Source organism: Mytilus californianus, unplaced genomic scaffold (assembly GCF_021869535.1).
Source record: "Mytilus californianus isolate M0D057914Y unplaced genomic scaffold, xbMytCali1.0.p SCAF_15, whole genome shotgun sequence".
In the NCBI taxonomy this organism is placed as follows: domain Eukaryota; kingdom Metazoa; phylum Mollusca; class Bivalvia; order Mytilida; family Mytilidae; genus Mytilus; species Mytilus californianus.
Window position 1 is genome coordinate 2985221 of NW_026262637.1, and position 19168 is coordinate 3004388.

The window sequence follows — 19168 nt, forward strand, 5'->3', positions numbered from 1 at the left end:
CAAATTAGCATTACCCTATTTAATGTTACTGTGTATATTGTTTTAGCCTTCTCCACACCACTATATATGTTATATTTAATATATTGTTATATATTTGTTTATTGTTTTTTGTTCCTGTTTTCTGACTAAAACCACATGTACGTTTTTTAATATCTATCTTGTGTTTGTATGAATTTTTTATAATGGAAAAACAACTTTGCCAAATTTCAGTGATTTTTTTTTCTAGTTTTCTTTTTTTTGTTTTTTGTTTTTGTTTTTATTTTGTTTTTATTTATTTATTATTTTCTCTTCTCTCTTTTCTTTCTTTATGAAATATAATTCTCTCTTCAATGAACAATATGGAAATAATGGATATATAATAATATAGTGTATATATTTTATAATTTAGAATACTAACAATTACTAACTATTTTCTATCTAAATATACAATCTAATGTTTAACGAGGCCGGGATAAGGTACCGGTACTTTCTGTATCCAACTAACAAATGTGATAGTTTTCAATAAAGTATGTAAAATTAAAAAAAAAAAAAAAAAAAAATCTACGTTTGAAAAAAATTAATAATTGTAAGTTAATCTCTTATAAATTTGTTCTTTTAAATGAAAATTCACATTAGTTAATTGCATACCTCGTCAAATTTTGCTGACTTGATTGAAAATCTGGACCTTATGTCCTCTGTTATTTTAGAATCCAAGATGGCAAAAGACACCCATACTACCTTAAGCCCTTTTCAACTGATTTTTATGAATAAATAAAAAAAAAAAAAAAACAAAGAATATTGGGTATCCATTCATGACACAAATCAATACATGCACAACAAAAAACACACCAAAAGCAAAGGAACAGCGCTTTTATAGCTGTCTTTATCCCAAAGTCACAGTGAGGCCTTCAACACGGAACCAAAATAACTCCCACCAAGACAAGTCAATAATGAAGGTCTTTGTATACACAAACAAGAATAGATTTTAATGGAAGCCAAAAACTTCTATAAGGATTTATATTAAAAAAGATACAATAGAAAATGTTGATAACAATAAGGAAATTCCATATTTAGATGTTCCAAAGTTAACAAATGAAACAAGGGATACCCTTGAGGTCAATGAAAACTTGGAAATTATTAATGGAGCAACATATGTTGTTAAATATATGTCTGGTTGAAACATCACAATAAAAAATGTATAAGGAAACTGACAAAACTTCATGACGAGAAATTAGTATCTCGAGGATAAATCTAAGATGTTATCATAAAATCTTCGAAAATATGAAACCGGAACATTTATCAAATGTAACTCTATTTTTAACATTACAAACAGAATTATATACGGAAACTGACATAATATCATGCCAAAAAAATAATCAGTGTTTGTTGAAAACTCAGATATTATCATAAGATCTCCGAAAACAGGAAACCAAAAAATCAAACACAGTATTGGAATTTAAACATAACTATAAAATATATGTGCTTTTAACAATGCAATGATGTTTGTACTTTAATGCCTAAGAATAATTGTTTGTCGAATTCAAATTGTATTGCATATTTATTTATCATTATTATGGAATTTGTATAGTTTATTTTTTAATGAAATTATTATTGCATTAAGAGAGCCTTATTGAAAATTGGTGTAATCAAAATGAGTTACTCTCTCTAAATAAAGATATTTTTATTGTTTTTATTTTTATTTTTATTATTTGTTATCATTTCATTGGTTGTAATGAATTACCGTGATTTTCAAGTGAACTAAAAACCGATAATTTCACATGCGAAATAAACGTGGTTATTTTACTCCTCTGACGTCATACAACAACAGTCGTTGTCAAGATGTTGTCGATGTCATAGCATCAAGACAAATTGTTAATGTATAGAAAAAGATATATTTTCTTACATTTTCTAATTTAAATCCATTAAAAAGCCCTTTGCCAATGTAGTAAAAAGAATTACTAATCAAAGAATTCAAATATCGAAAAATTTTCAACTCGTGACCGCTAGATGTATGAGGAGGAAAAGAGGTAAAGGCAATATGTTATGTTCAAAAGACATATTGTGCGTTTACAAACGTGAATTAGCATAACACTGGTTCACTGGATTAAAAATAAAAATGGCTAGAGGGATATTTTTAATAAATGTATTTCTTTGGATGTTAAAATATGAAATCCCTCTTTCAATAAAACTCATCACATATACCATAATTAAAATTTTGTACGCCAAACGCGCGTTTCATCTTCAAAAGACTCATCAGTTACACTCGAATCAAAAAGTTAAATAGGAACAAAAAGTAAGAAGACCATTGAAGATCCAAAATTCCTGAAGGTTTTGTCAAATACAGCTACGGTTATCTATTCTTTGGGTAGAAAATCATAAGTTTTTTCGAAAAATTCTGTTTTTGTAAACAGTTAAATTATAATTATGACCATATCAATGATACTTCATGTCAAAACAGAAGTGCTGACTACTGGACAGGTGATACCCTTGGGGAGGATTTACAAGTACATTCAAAGGGAATTTGAAATTTGATAAACATATAAAATTGATGTTTTTTTGAAAGTCTGCTCTGATAAACATTTGAAAAATTAGATATATGATTGTTACTTCGATATGCATATACATGTGAGAGACAAAAGCATTATGCCGAAAATTTTAAAGTTAACTATCCATATCTTATATTTAAAAGATATAAAACTGAGGAAACCGCAGGAACACCAAACAGCGAGTTTTGATTTAAATGAAAATTTAACTGAAAAGGAAAGTAATCAATATTTCAAAGAATAATCTTAATTTCAGTTAAAATAAAGTGTCACCCTCCAGAATCAACAACCCAAACAAGCCAGGGAACTACTCCAGATGATACGTTTTCAACAAAATTTGTAACAGTAACAAATCCGATCGGCAATAACCACGTGACAATTTCTAGCAGTCAGACAGCTATTGAGAGAGAGAAGACAATTTTTAAAGGTATTCATTATAAATGAATGAATTAAAAAAAAAGAAAAATTTACTCAACGTTGATTAGTTTTGACTTTTATTTTATGATTTATCTGAACTTTTGTTCGAAACATATTGTGAATGTAGACAAATGTTTTAAGACCATTGCATGCATTGTATTTTATATAGGTTTGAAGGTAAAAATTTGTACTGCGTTTATGCATTTTCTCTATAAAAAAACCAATATATTGCATGCTACATTTTTTATTGGTCTGGAAATTAACAATAAAGATGTCTTTTGAGTAATTAACTTTGAAAACGGATCGTATAGTGTTACGTAATGATCAAATTGACTTGCAAAATGTTAGATTTACTTGTTCTGAATGTGAGGTTGTTTAATGTAAGATTTTTTTGTTTTCCAAATATTTTTCTCGAGACTACCTGATTGGTAGAATGAAATAACAATTACCCGAAAGTTTCATACAAGGTAAACGAATGTAGGTTAAGCATTGAAATACCAAGATCAATTGTTTACACTGTATGTCGTATTAACGTTTGCCTTTTAATATTCTTCGAAAGGTAAAAATGTAATGATTTAATTCTGATTTTGTATAGAAACACAAGATTGTGTTTATTTCGGTCCATCTACCCGGAAAATGCTTTTGAATATTATCATTCAATTGTAATATCTGCCTTTTACTTCTTCCGCCTTTAACAATTCACGTTACCCTACAGTAGTAGTATTAACGTTTTCTCACCACATAAATTATAAGACATGTGAAGAAAAAAGTCGGAGACAGCTACCAAACAAAACGAATAATCTAAATTGTTTCAATAGCATTCGTAAATGAAAATGTAAGGTTTCATTCACACCATTTTCTGTTTATGGTTTTTAAGTAATTTAGAATAAGGGGATCTAGAGATCACATATATATGTTCAACTCAAAGCCGTCAAAATCGAACTTGACCTGTACTTTTAGGCTCATGACATTGTGTTAAATTCTTGAAAGATTTGCGAAGTGGTTATAATCATCTGTATATTGGACAATTCCAATATTTTTAGATAATTTAGGGAAGACTTTTTTTATACACTTTTTATCTAATCCTAGCGACCGAGTCCGTGTACAGTCATCGATCATAACCGCACTTTCAATGATAACTATATCAAGATATCTGAAGATAAAGAATCTACAAATACGTCTGCCGTCCTGTTTTTCATGACTTTTGATAGAGATTTCAGTGAGATTAACAAATGCTATTTATTGACATGGCATTGGACTTATATCAAAACATTTTGTTTCACATCAGCACAGTGAAACATTTGATTTATCTGAAAATTTAAAAGAGGAAAGGAAAGATAGTATTAATTAAAAATACAAAACAAACTTCAATTACAAATTTTGTTATGTATGCCCTATCCCTATAGTGTCTGAAAATATTTATAAAGATATACATTGTATCCTTCTTCACTACATATTTGAATTATATTTGCCAGGTTTGTTTTTTTCTATTTACATACTTCATCTCTAGGTATTTCCTACAACAAAATGGCATTTTGCACAAACTGTAGTTTTAAATACAAGAAACTGATATATTATATTTATTATACATGACATTTCTATTTTTGGCAAAATATGATTTTAGTTGAGTTTTCTATTTAAATTTATAACTTGTAGAAAATGGCAATGTCAGTTTAGCAGTAATAATTGTTGCTGTTGTTGGTTGGTGCTTTACGGTACTCTTTGCCATAACAACGTTCTATTTGTACAGACTGTATCGAAGGTATATATAACTTACATAACTATTAAATCTATAGTGAGCTACTCTCTCCTAGAAATCATTAGATTCAACACATTGTTTATTGAACAGTTTGCATCTATAAAGGTCAGTGAATATAATATCTTAGATTCAACATTTAACCCTTCCCTTCTGTACATTATCCGATCCTCAAAACTGTAAAAGTGTGGTCAAACCCTTTTATTTAACTAAGTTATACGAGTAATATGATACCCGCGCTAATCAATATTCATCTCAGATAAATGGCTTTTTAAATATCTAAGTAGTAGCTTGTTTTTTTGTTTTGTTTTTTTTTTAATATCATATCATTTGTTGACCATTGTAACTACTATGTATTATTATTGTGGCGAATTAATCATTTATCTTAAAATGTGCAACTGTAACTTGATATTGCATCAATTTCAATTTCAGAAGCAACAGACCACGACCAGCTATTGTTAGGGAAATAAATGCAAACAACTAGTATGATGATTTAAGCGCATCAAGACTTTCAACTAATTATAATTCCCACAATATGTCAACAGTTTAAGCTGAACAACATAAGCACATGCAACTTCAAAGAAGTTACTAGAATAAGGCATTCGATTGATCATGCGATAGATAAACATATGTACAGTCCTGAGGAAATTTGTCATATATGAATTATCCATCAGTTATTTGTCACATCAATTGTACATACGTTGATGATAATTTTACGTGAAATAAGTTTATACATGAGATTAACATTAGGGTTTCCGCATGAGATTCATCTAAATTTCATGTAAATTTTCATTAATAACATTATATATATATTCCCTATGAAAGTCACGAGAATACATTACCCTGTTTATATATAATTAAATACCTGGTCTCAAATCGTTTCGGGTTTTCATGATTTTTACTGTTTTCATTCCTGATTTTATGTTTTGTTGCCCATGTCTGAAGTGAAATATATTTGCACTGGAAAAAGTACAACTGATTAAAGTCTGCATCAGAACAGGATACGGTATACCGTTAATAATTCATCACACATAAGTCTCTATACACACTGAAAGAAAGGACAGGGGCTTTATTAGTATTCAACGTTTCAATAAACAGTCAGCCATTTAAAATCACTGTGTGTGTACGGTGGTCCATAGGATTGGTTTGGGTGAAGTTCTTTGCTTGATGACTCTACACTTAGATATATATTGATGCATGTGATATTAACAAATTACAGACTGGAGAGAAAGGTAACGACTACTGTAAAATACAAGACGTAATATATCATCGTGAAATTAAGAAAATAATACAAACATTGAACACACATTTCTTAATCTGGTTAGTATTAATTGAAATGTTCTCATTAATGGAGTTATTGGTATACGTTTACCATGGAATACTTTAATGTGCGGACTATTATATAAAAGTATATTTGATCATATGTCGATGTAATTTGGAATAATATACCATAAATATACGAAAAAAAGTTTGAAAAGAGAATAAATCAATTGCTATAAATGCGATAATTGTTAAAAATAAAAAAAATAAAGATCTGATATTGCTTACATCACTTCATTTGAACTTTGGTGGATAGTTGTCTCATTGGCAATCATACCACATCTCCTCATTAATATATAATTCGTTATTTCCAAAGACTATATTTCACATCTAATAATAACAGTTCGTTAAAATAATGTCACTAGTGCTTTCATACCTTCTGGCAAGACGATTTAACAATGTCCTTGACGATATGTATTTAAATAAACGACTAAATGTCAGTTTAACTATATCCACTGATGTTGGAAAATGACAAATTCCGCAAGTTGCGTACAATGGGAAGCAACTTTCAATGTAACTGAATGATAAACACTTGCGCTACGTACTGATTCAATAGTACTCGCAGTTACTGATATAGTTACTTTAAAGCCCATTCAGGCTAAAAAAACATTATTTTTTTCCCGGACTAAAAATACAATCAGTACACCGCGAATAATTTAGTGGAAATGCTCTATAAACATTCGGGAAGTCGATGGCCGCGTGGTCTTATTTTTATCTTAGATACATAATATGTTTATTAGCAGTTATTTGCTTTGAAATAGCTGTCATTAACTGCCAGTACTCTCACATCTGTAATTTGTGTCTGTTTTGTTGTGAGGGATTTATAAATACTTTGCCACGTCCGGTCTATGCTTTTGATAGATATTTTTTCTGCTTTGTATCGATCTGATGAGTAAAGCATTTGCCAACTGATTTTTATATGTGTTCTTATGTTGTATCTCTACGCCACTACGGTTGGCTCCTTCAAATGTGTTTAATCCCGCAAAACTCTATATGTGCCTTTCCAAAGTCAGGAGCCTGTAATTGAGTTTGTCGTTTTTGTTGTTTCTCATATTTGTTTTTCGTTCATTCTTTTGAACATAAATCAGACCGTTCGTTTTCTCGTTAGAATTGTTTTATATTTGTCATTTGCCTTTTACAAATGACAATGCGTTATTGGTTTGGCTCATTGTTGACAATTGGGAAGCTAAAATCATCTCTTTTGTCGTAAAGTTTTGTTTTCAACCGACCATCATTGTCAATTTCTAGCTGTAAGTCAAGATATGAATCAAACTTAACTGTATAAGTTGCATCCTTTATCTCAAGTTCGATGGGATAGTTGCGTTCAACATAGTCACCAAATTTTGAATTATTTAGTGAGAGAACATCATCTATATAGCGGAAAGTGAAGTTTAAGGATACTGCTTACTCCTTTTCTTTCTTCCTAAGAAGTTGTCGAAAGACAATCCCGTTCTCTTTGATTCACGATTGTGACATATCACCGATTGAGATTTATTACCGATTTTGCACAAACCGTGAACAACTCGACGGTTGCCATATGTGGAGCAAACTTTTGGTACCATTCCAGAGTATCTGAGATTACCTCCGGTTTTTTTGGTGAGGTTTATGTTGCCCAGTCTCTAGTAAAACTCTAAAAAACAAAAATACCGAATTCCAAGGAAAATTCAAAACAGAAAGTCCCTTAACAATTGGCAAAATCAAAAGCTCAAACACATCAAACGAATGTAAAACAACTGCCATCTTCCTGACTTAGTACAGGCATTTCCTTATGTAGAAAATGGTGGTTTAAACATGGTTTGTTATAATCTCAATCACTATAAAAACAAACAAATATGTCAACAAAGAAAAACAAAATGGCATATAGACAAAGCACATACGCAAAAATGAAACAAAAGATTACAAAAAAAATGACCCCAGCACAACAACACAATGGCGGGATGTATAAATATCCAAACAGTAAACGTTTTATAATAATTTACAAAGACAAATAACAAACAAGATGTGGTATGAGTGCCAATGAGACAACTCTCCATCCAAGTCACAATTTGTAAAAGTAAACCATTATAGGTCAAAGTACGGCCTTCAACACGGAGCCTCGGCTCACATAACACGTAATTAGGATGATAAACAACGTCAGTACCTAGAATCTATAAATCAAGACCATTTGGAGAATTGTGTGTCTTTTCGTTGTTTTTTAGTTTAATGTCATGGCGTTGTCAGTTTTTCTTCGATTTACTAGTTTTTAATGTCCCGTGGTATTTTCTCTTCTTTTATATTAGTGAACACGGACAACAAGAAAAGGTTACAAATGTGAAGGTAGATTGTGTTTTCTTGTATCTGGGATGATTAAATAGCAGAAAAAGACTTCTTTTAAATGAAGAAATTGTGTGTGACGTATCTTATTATTACATTGTTCGACTTATAGTCAACGTCATAATTGATTTGACTTTCAAACTATGTTTCTAATGCAATTAATGATTCTTGTGTCGACGAACCGCGCTTCTGCTGTAGCAAATATAAGTCTGGTATCGTTAATGAGCTTTTACTACCATTGGATTGATGCAGCTGCTGGTGGACGTGTCGGCCCCGAGGGAATCACCAGCCCAGTAGTCAGTACGTCAGTGTTGACATATATAATATCAATGATAAAGTCTTTTTCTGTTTTGTATGATGGAAACACTTTTAATTAAATGATATAGTTGACCTTAGCCGGTGTTTTGAGGCAACTTTTCCCAAATGTTGGATTTCGGTGCTCTACAATTTTGTATATGATTCGGCCTTCTAATTGTTTTGATTCGAAAGCCGCTGATGCGTCGTTTGTAGAAGAAACGCGCGCTTGACGTAGCAAATTAAAAGCTTGTTATCTTTGATGAGTTTTTTACAAATACAGAATACCTTTCTGTTTGGTACAGTTTTGTTAGTCATATAAGGGGAGATAACTCAGATAATTTTATTAAAAAAATCTTAAGTGAAAGGCATTTTTGAAATAAACATCATTCCTAAAAACGTAAATACATAAGCATTACGGCATTGACTTAGTTCGGTTATAAATTTGTACTGACACAACAGTGAGATATCCATACTATAACAGTACGGATCAAGTTTTTGCTGAAACAGAACTAAAATTTATCGACACAATAACGAAAAGACAATGTTGAAAATATAAATTTTTAAAATAAGTATTTGCGGAAATACGAGTCAGTAAAACTGAAACAACAGAATGTATAACATTGACCTTTCTATCATTTTTGTGTTACACAAATAGCTGTTGCTTCAAAATGTACAAGCGGAATGTAAGTAATGCGTTTAAAGTAGCGTTTCGTTAAATATATAATGTGCAGGTAAGTTATCAGTTTATCAATTGCAAAAACAATATGTTTTATGTAGTTCATTGGGTAATACAAAAGAAAAAGAAACCGAAAGAGATATTCTGATTATATTAAAAGTTCAGTAAAATAACAAACATTGGCTTTTTGAGATTGATGATTCAAGAAGTGTTTTCTTTTTGGCTTTCCTAAGTTTTAGTAATTCAAAAAATCGGTATTGTGAGACACTTATAAGTATATTAACCAACATCTGCTTTTATCGAAATCAACCTTTATCAAGGCAACCCCAGATCGACATGGTAAAATATTCATATACACTTTCCTCCATACAATCCTTAGATATCAGTTTTGTCGGTGCCCGCTGTGAAACGAAGATATGTTTTAAAAAATAAAGGAGATTTTGGTTACAAAAAAAAAATGTATGTAACACTTACAGTTTATCACAATAGTGAAAAGTTAAACGGCTAATTTATCGATTGATCACTGAATAATAAGTGTGATACAAAGTCGAGTATACACACCAGTTTACATTTTACAGAGCTTACTTTCTCATTACTGTAATGTTTATTACTCATTACAATGAAGATTACTAGTTGTATATATTTTTTGCCAAGAATTTTATTATTTACCATTATAACAGGTAAGGATTTGATTTATTAAAGTTTGTTTGCACCATGCCGGTTGTTAAAACAATTTTTACATTTGTTGAATGGTAATTTTTTTATCGTTTTTTTTTTATTAAGTCTATTTTGTGGTTTTGTTATCGATTTATGTAATAAATTGATGTCACCATATCATTTCATTATCATTCGACTGTGTTCATAGTCGCTAATCTCAAGCTTGTTAATTAGTATTGCTGAATAACTGAAAGAGACTATGAAAAGGTTGAAGATATTAAAGGAGCATTCAAAACTCATAAGTCGGAGAATTTCAGATGCGCCGAAAGGATATGCAGATTCTCAATTGATAACAAGATAAAACATATGACATTTTGTTAGATCAATGGATAATGTTAGGTGTAAGTTTTTCATTACAATGTCTTTTATTACCTTGGCTTTTTCTTGTAGGAAATAGTTAAAATGAAAAAAATGTTTTGTATCTAAATTTTGTTACTGTTATATGTTTCTGAATAAATAATATGCTTCCTCTTTTCCGTTTTCTAAATCCAAATGATAGTACATCAAAACTATTTTTGTTTGCCGATTCATGTAAATATCCGTCATCATCATATAATGATTTTGGTGTTTTACTTAAATAAAGGATGCATCTTATTATCTTTTTTATTTAAGTTTTAAAACGATCGTAGTTTTCCAATGTAATTTGATAGCAGGTTCACTTGCAAATTGGAAGATAGACGATTGATTATACGACATTATCATACAATTTCAATAAATGTGAATAACCTTAACACCACAATAGAAGCTACTTGTCAAACAGGAGCTTTTCGTTTTGTGTTGCATATACCCAGGACTCAAAAGAAGTCCTAATTTTTTTTTAATTTTTTTTTTTTAAATTTTTTTTATTTTTTTTTATTTTTGTGCAGTCTCAGTCTTGTTAGTTCATTGATTTGCTATGGTCATGCTTGTCTTGTACTTTCAATTGTAGAAGATATATTCGCTCAAATTCTTCTCCTAACGTGTGCGTCGTTCATGTAATTTGTTTTTTGACTCAAGTTTGTGTGGAACTCTACAATGAATGTCAACCATACATTTTACAAACTATTCTTGGCTGCACAGGAAGCTTATCCGAACAACTTGTCACTTAGATCGAATTGATTCTGATCCTATCATTGATGATTTAGACAACGGACAGTTCTAACTCAGTACCTCTCGTTTCAATACCATGCGTCTTTTCAAAGAGCTCAGGGTCATATACTATATACCATTTGGTTCAATATCAACTTAATTTTCACATATCCCTAAAGGATGTAAAATCAAAACCTCCCGATTGTACATGATCATCGTCCCAATACAAATATAGTCCAGCTGGCCATGTTGCAACTGGGACTTTGGCATCGTAAATATTAAGCAACTAAAGGAGATAACAGAAAAAGATCCAAAAAAATCGAATATTTAACCCAATCAACTAGAAGAACTGATTGGTGCAGTTGAATCACTATACCAGAAGATTGGTAAAGCGCCAGGCAGATGAGCCTACACTAAACTCTTTATCTGCATTGATCAGTGCTAAATTAGAAAAGTTCGATATAGCAAGAGCACACGGGTCCTCATTCAAAAGGCATGAGGTTGTGAATGTTTCATCCTCCCGTCACGGCACATATGTTTTTTGTTCCAGCTCACAAATCATAAAAAATAGAGTTTATATGCAAACATCGTTGTTTGGAATGTCTAACTAAAAAATTGGAATTCTCAGCAAATCTGAGAATACCACATACAAATGAGATGTTTATCAAGCTATAAAACCAGGTTTAATCCATCATTTTCTACATAAGAACATGTCTGTACCAAGTCAGGAATATGACAATTGTTTTCCATTCGTTTGATGTGTTTAAGATTTTGATTTTGCAGTTTGATAAGGGACTTTCCGTTTTGATTTTTTTTAATGAAGTTCGTCATTTTTCTTATTTTTTTTTTTACAGACAAAAGGTGAGATTTTTAGAAAATCACAAAAAACATAACATAGGACAATAAATCTTCCGTCATTATATTTGATATCTAAACTTCACAAAAAGCCTTATAAAAAAGATATTCGAATTGACATCTTTCTCAATTTCGTAATATTTTCTACAGTAAAAGATAGCCTTCAGAAATCTTCATCTAATGGTGTCAATAATATGTGAATTTTTACACATTCTTATAATTTACTTCAAAATCTTCAATAAAAATCTTTACACATTTGCAGTAATATCAAAACTTTTTATTTTTTTTTTACGATGCACTTTACTATTCCCAACACTGAATTGAAAGATCGACTACAACGTTTCATAAAACAGAGCTTTTTCTGCAAAAATGGGAATCGTAGATACTTATTCCATGTTTTAGAAAATAAAAAATCTTACTTAGTGAAGAACCAAGCTGACTCCTACAACATATACATGCATATCGAGAAAGATATCATAAAAATGCTGAACCTATTTGTTGAGTTTTGTAGATTGGTATTTCACCTACAGTTGGTAATACAATGGTTACGTATTTTGCTCCCCGACTGTTTTTGCATGTTCACATTTTATGGGCTTCATTAATAGAAGCGCTCTCCTAACCCCAAAAGTGCTCCACCTACGTATTGAGAAAAAACGGCTGAAAAATCAACCAAACATAACTTGACGGCAACCTTTATATATTGGTTGGCGGATACGATGTTTTCGTGTCTCAATTAATATGATTGTGTGGTCATGGATCTTTGGATACTAGAATAATCGTCTGATCTGTAAATTTGTCGACTGTGTCCTATTCACGATTGTAAAATTTTGTTAAATTTGGAATCGCATGGAGGATGATGCAAGATTACTAACAGATGCTTTTCTTTGTCTACGCCACTGGTCTGTTTTTAGAGTTCATTCGATTCCATCAGGTTTTGTTTTACCTTGATTGGTATCTTTTATTAGATGCTTGAAAACAAATTATAGGTTTTTTTTAATTGATCATGCCATATATTTTTTCCTGAGCTTCTGAAATTATGTTTTGATAATAAAGGTAATGCACCTCTCAATAACACAATTTGGGATGCAGATGCTGGAATTAGAATTCATAATTATGATATTGAATATAGATTTCTAATTTTAACCATGAAATATTGAATCACAAATTTCAAATCTTGAATAATTCGTTCGGGTTCTTTTACTTTTTCTTCATTTCACAGAAACGATTACGAGATGCACTATATTTTTCAGAATTACATGCTGTAGATGACCCGTGTTCTGGCGTTGACAGTAATATAGGTACTAAACTTAAAAATCTGTTTTCATCAAATATTGTATTCATACACTCTAGGTTTTGTTTTCATAATGGTATGAATTTGTTTCGGAATTTACAGCTTCATGATGTTTTAAATCAACTTGCCGTTACAAAACTGTACAAATAGTTACATACTGGTATGTTTCAAGTTGACCTTTCCCGTTTAGCTTTGAATGTTCCCACTTCATGAAGGTAAATCAAGAAATATTCATCGAACGCAATGAAATCGAATATATTAAAAATTTTATGTAAATCATTTCCACATATCTTTCTTTGTTTTGTCATCAGATATGTACTCAATTAAATGGAATCTATAAAACGTAAAAAGAATTCGTATTTTTGGTGTAAATATCACTTACTTAAATTTGAAAGAACGAGTTAAAACCGTTCACCACACGCGTATGTATAAAAGGATATTTGAGACACGGGTTAATGTTAATGAAACAACAACAAAAGTAAAATACGTAACATGCCTCCATTTCAATATTTAATCTTAAATCATCCTAGTCTGATTTAATAACCACATGATATGACACACGTTTATGTAATAACATTGATCGATGAATCTTTTCCTAGTGGTAGATATGTGTACAGATGAGCACACAGTAGAAGACAGTAATCATGGAAATTATCAAGTTGACAGTGTAGTTGTACGTGTAATGGAACAGAAGGCTAACTGTACATGTCGTGTCGGTCTAAATAATAATACAGGAAGTTATACTGTACAAATGAGAAAATATGAAGGACTGAGTAGGTCAGCTCCATCGACAGAGAACTGTGGAGTAGCTATTGATGTTGATTATCCTAACGTTACAGGAATTATAAGCAATCTGAAACCAATTCAATGTACCAGTGGTACTTACAATCGAGTAATTGGTCTAGAAAAAAACGGTGTTATCGACTTGAAATCAAGAATTATTAGTGGCAATTTTATCAGAGGATACTGTATGCAGATATATAGAGGTATGTTTCTGTTGCATCATTGAAATGTGAATAAAATACACGATGTTTCTTCCTCTGTTACATTTTGTGCACGAAAGTAGAAAAATAGAAACTGCGAGTTTTTTCAGCGATGTTAAGGGAACAAAAATAATCTGTATTTTTAAGCATGAGAAATCTACTGCGTTGGCATACAATTCGAGCAATACGTTCAACATTATGACAGTAATTCGTATAGCGTTTTGAGATACGACGGGAAAATCAAATTCTGCTCGGCGATGTAGCATAACGAAAACAATGCAACGTATTTTAGCGCCATAGAAAGGAAAATTAGATCTCTAATTTGTAAAGGATAACGTTTTTTGTTTTAGCCAAATTATAAGCATATGGACCCCAATCTATTTTATACGCAATCCATCGGAAGCTGCTTCAAGATCGATCCCCTCCCAAGATCAATATATAAAATATGTAATTTAGTAAAATCTCTAAATGTGAAAGATTCTTTACCCAAACACCAAAAATGACCAGAGAACTGGCTGGAATGTTTTGTGGTATTTTTGTGATTTCATTCATCTTTATCCCTATTTTAGGTGGGATTTATATAGCTATGTCATTGGTTTTTATATATTGGTTTGAGAACCTATTGTCCTTTCGTCTTCTTTCGTTTTGCACATGGCATTGTCAGTTTGTCAACAATTTATGATTGTTTAATGACCCACCTCTTTCTATAATACACAACCCCATCATGAGAACACAATGCAACACATCTTCCAATGTATTATATTCAAAGTGTTTTAAAAGTCGTGAAAGTTAAATCCAAAAGTATGTAGTACTGGGGAAATTAATCCATTTATACCTTAAATACTTTCCTTCCAGCGTTGGAGATGGATTGTAATTAGGAGTAAGTCTACATTGTTCAACTTTTCATTTTCTATGATTAATACACCGAGAAAATTAGTGGCATACAAAATATTAAACTGTACAATGTCTTACAAAATCCCCAAAAGGACGCCATTGATTATCAGTTCAAAAGAAAACTGTCTGCAGGATAGAACAAAATTAGTATATTGAAAACGAAATCCATGCTGTTTTCGACCGTGTCAGCGTTATGTTTAAAATAGTATATATTTGACAATGGAAGATATGATATTAAATTTATCATTATTAATCCCATTCCTCAAATACTGAATCTCGGGAAGTGTTTTTCATATACACATGGCATAAAGTGTCTCTTTTTATTAGTGTGAATGGAGATATAAGACAATCATATTCAATTAATTTCCATAGAGTCCGTAGAGCACACATCAAACATCCAAAAGCTTGAGCAAACTGTTTTTATTATTCTGGTAAATTCAGCGCAAATATCAACATTTTTAAATTTCGACACAGACTACTCGTTAGCGTGAATCACTTGTCAATTAATTTGATCTTAACCTCAAATAATTTAGCAGTTTTTTTTAAATATGCAGTCAAAATGGGAATGTTAAATCCGAAGCCTCAAGTAGATAGAGTGTCAAGATCCGTGTTTATTAAATAATATTTGCAACAACTCTATGCAGCAAAAATATCTTCCCCTATCTAACAGTTTTTGATTGGCAGTCCAAATGTCTCGCCCTTCATCCTGGCCGATCTACTCATGCAGTGACTATAAATAATATAAGATTTATTGTTAATATGTTTTTGCCCTGGATGTGCATCAAATTATTCGCAACAGTACGGTAAAAGACTGACGATCAATCAAATAGTGTAACTTGCGTTCAAGTATAATCGATTTTTTCGCTTTTTTAACCATTGAGGATCCGATTCCGACACCATTGGTGAATTTTCGATGAATAATGTGACTAAGAGTTCAAGTTTGAACTTCCCATGCTAAGTAATTCAAAAGATGTCACGGTTTACTGAATTACCCAAAATAGACGGTTGCCCATTATTCTGGCCTCATAGCAAATAATAAAGTTCCAAAACATTCGGCACAGGCAACTCTAAAATCGAAAATACACTAAATGTACTATTGATTCAAACTCCGTCATTCTTTCCATAGGAGAAAGTTTAGGCACCGGGTCTTCATCTTTTATAAAAACATGTTGTTTTTTTTTCTTGGGACCTGACATGTTTTTTCTCAATAAAATACAGGGGGGGGGGGTTTCCAGCAATTTTCATAGGAAACAAACTAAAGATGAATCTTCATTGAACTACTAGTTATCACGAAATCCGCCAATGATAATTTCTTCCCTTAGGACACATATCAAAATTCCTAAACCTACGGCACTAAACATTGCCAATGAGAAAACTATCCATCAAAGTTCCAATGAAGGGAGGATTTAAGCCTACCACATTATGTACTTGCCTGTCCTAATAGCAAGTCAGGAGTCTGATTTCAGTTGTTGTCGTTTGTTGCTGTATATCGTATTTTTTTTTGGTTTATTGCTTTGTGCATTAATGAGGTCGTTGTTTTAATTTTTTCGATTGAAATGTTTAACATTTTGTCATGTCGGGACTCTTATAGCTTGCTATACGGTATACCTTTTTCTATTTGTTAAAGGCCTTGTGGTGACCTAAACCTGCTAATATGAACGCCATGTGGTCCTTTGTGGATAGTTGTCTCATGTTATATCATACCATATCTTCTTATCTATATATAAAATTCACGAATCTAAATTTTATTGATTAGTTTTTGAATGCATAGAACTAACATCGGCTATCTTATATATGCACACAAACGTCTGGAATTAGTAAATATTGCAACTTTAGTTGAATAAATTTTAAAGAGTGATCAAAGTATGCAGTTTAAAATAACTAAAAACCCAAAAGGTCCAAATTCTAAAATTACAATTTCAAGTAAAATTAATTTGACAGAATAAGTAAAATACAATGTCTTCTCTTTGTTTAATTTATAAAACAGGTGGTAAATAATTACACTTGATGCTAAATTTAGATTGAAAGGAATGAAATCCCATGCTTCGGTTCATCTTAATTGGAGAAACATTTTTTACTCCATATGGAGTGCATTCATATGACTAAAGACGATCAAAAACAGAATTTTGTTTCAAATTTGAACTTGCTTTTAAAAGAACTTCATTGTGATTCCAGTTAATTGATTCAATAAAAATAATAGTAATTATATAAGTCATCTGGCGAATAGTCCCAGAGTACAATTAAACATACAGTGTGATGATCCTGAAAAGACAACAACGATACCGACAACACATGCAGTAGCAACGACAAAATATAAATGCCAACAATTATCTACCGAAGAAATGGCTTCGACAATAGAAACTGAAGGGAATTATGAAACTTCCACTGCAACAACGAAAGGATACAATAAAGTTGAAGAGGGTAGTGTAAATCATTTTAAGATGTAGTTTAGTGTAAACACATTTAATTTGCTTTTATAAAAATACATAAACAGCAGTTATATTTTCGCATATAGATTTCTCCATATTAAAAAAGTATCAGAAAAAATGTGAGAAAAAAAAACAATAGTCCATACAACCTGTCTTCAAACTTAATCACGAGAAATTTTCTATATATGTATCGTTATATGCGACCATAATTAAAGATTTTTATTAATAAAAAAATAAAGAGAAACGAAGGAAAGACATACCATTTATTGTTCTTATTGCATTGATAGTAACAATGCAATAATACAGACAACTTAGTTTAATGTGATATTCATTCACAGTAAAAGAATAGAATGCAATGTTCTGTATTTTACAGATGAGGCGTTAGAAATGTACATCTATATAGGAGCGGGTGCAGGAGGAGTGCTTGTGATTATAGTTATTCTATTGATTATACTTTGTATAAGGTAATTCCACCTAAAATCATTTCATAATTTTGTCTAACTGCAATATTTTCATACAATAACTAAAACATGGATGTCACTACGATAGTAACAATATATAAAAAAGTAAGACATACTGTGTTTGTTAGTTTCTATTTCCAGCTTTGGTATTCTGTCATCAGTCTCGATCAAAGAAAAGTAAGGTCCCACATAAGTAAACGTCGATGGGCTATGGCGTATACGTGCAGGTTTAAAAACAACAAATACATTTGTTTCTTAAAAATTTAATGTCGTATGGCCAGACTTATTAAATCTTGTGACTTAGAAATGATCTCCAAACAACACCGACATATCGATCGATGAGCAAAAAAATAATCGTTGTTGCTTATTAATTTCTTAATTTCAAAATATGAACACATATGTTTTTATTCAGTATATAATGATCTACAAGCTTATGCACAAAGCATACGTTAACTGACAGATCCGTTAATTTAACGAAGACGTGTCTGGTTTAATCGTCCGTTTAGAGATTGTACAGTGCTCAATACAGTACAAAGTCTGCTTATTGACATTGTTATTGCAATTATGTACACAAGGGAAGGTCACTATTTGGCGAAGTCAATCCAAAGATTTTAAATGTAGTTTTTGCTACTTCTACCCAAGCATGTGAACATTTTAAGAGTAAGAACAAAGCTTGGGCTGGTTATAGTAAGAAAAACGTGTCCTATTCGGGTTGATATGTCTTCATGTGAACTGTTATCAGGTTTGTTTTTTAAAACAAATAAAAGCAATAATTTATATAGTAATACTTATACGGAATGACCAATAATTCTGAAAAACTAGCAGCTTTTGCGTAGATTTGGAATCCTGAGATCCTTAAAAGCATAAATTATGATTTTCGTACGGATATCACATCTTTCTGGATAATACTTCATCAAAATCACGCAAAACCTGTAGAGTGGACCTACAGATATACAAACAGAATATTTAGCAAACCAGCCAAGTATGTCGGGTAAAAAGCAAGGGTCATGATAAGAATTATCAAGTTTACATGTTATCGTCCTGACTATGCATTTAATATTTGAAACTGTACTTCAGCATTCACTAATCAATCAATTATCCTGGACATTATGTTCATTACGGTCAGGATAATGTCAGTTATATTGTGTCCAGAGTGTCATCATATTTAA

At 31.2% G+C, this 19168-nt stretch overlaps 1 protein-coding gene across 1 annotated transcript in view; it reads left to right on the top strand.

The window, feature by feature from the left end:
* The first annotated feature begins 9891 nt into the window (after positions 1-9891).
* The window catches only part of LOC127725212 (uncharacterized), a 62113-nt gene continuing 52836 nt past the window's right edge, over positions 9892-19168 (top strand). The window contains exon 1 of the mRNA XM_052232065.1: positions 9892-9981. Within this exon, the coding sequence (XP_052088025.1) occupies positions 9921-9981 (61 nt within the window). The 5' untranslated portion in view covers positions 9892-9920. The remainder of the gene's footprint in view (positions 9982-19168) is intronic.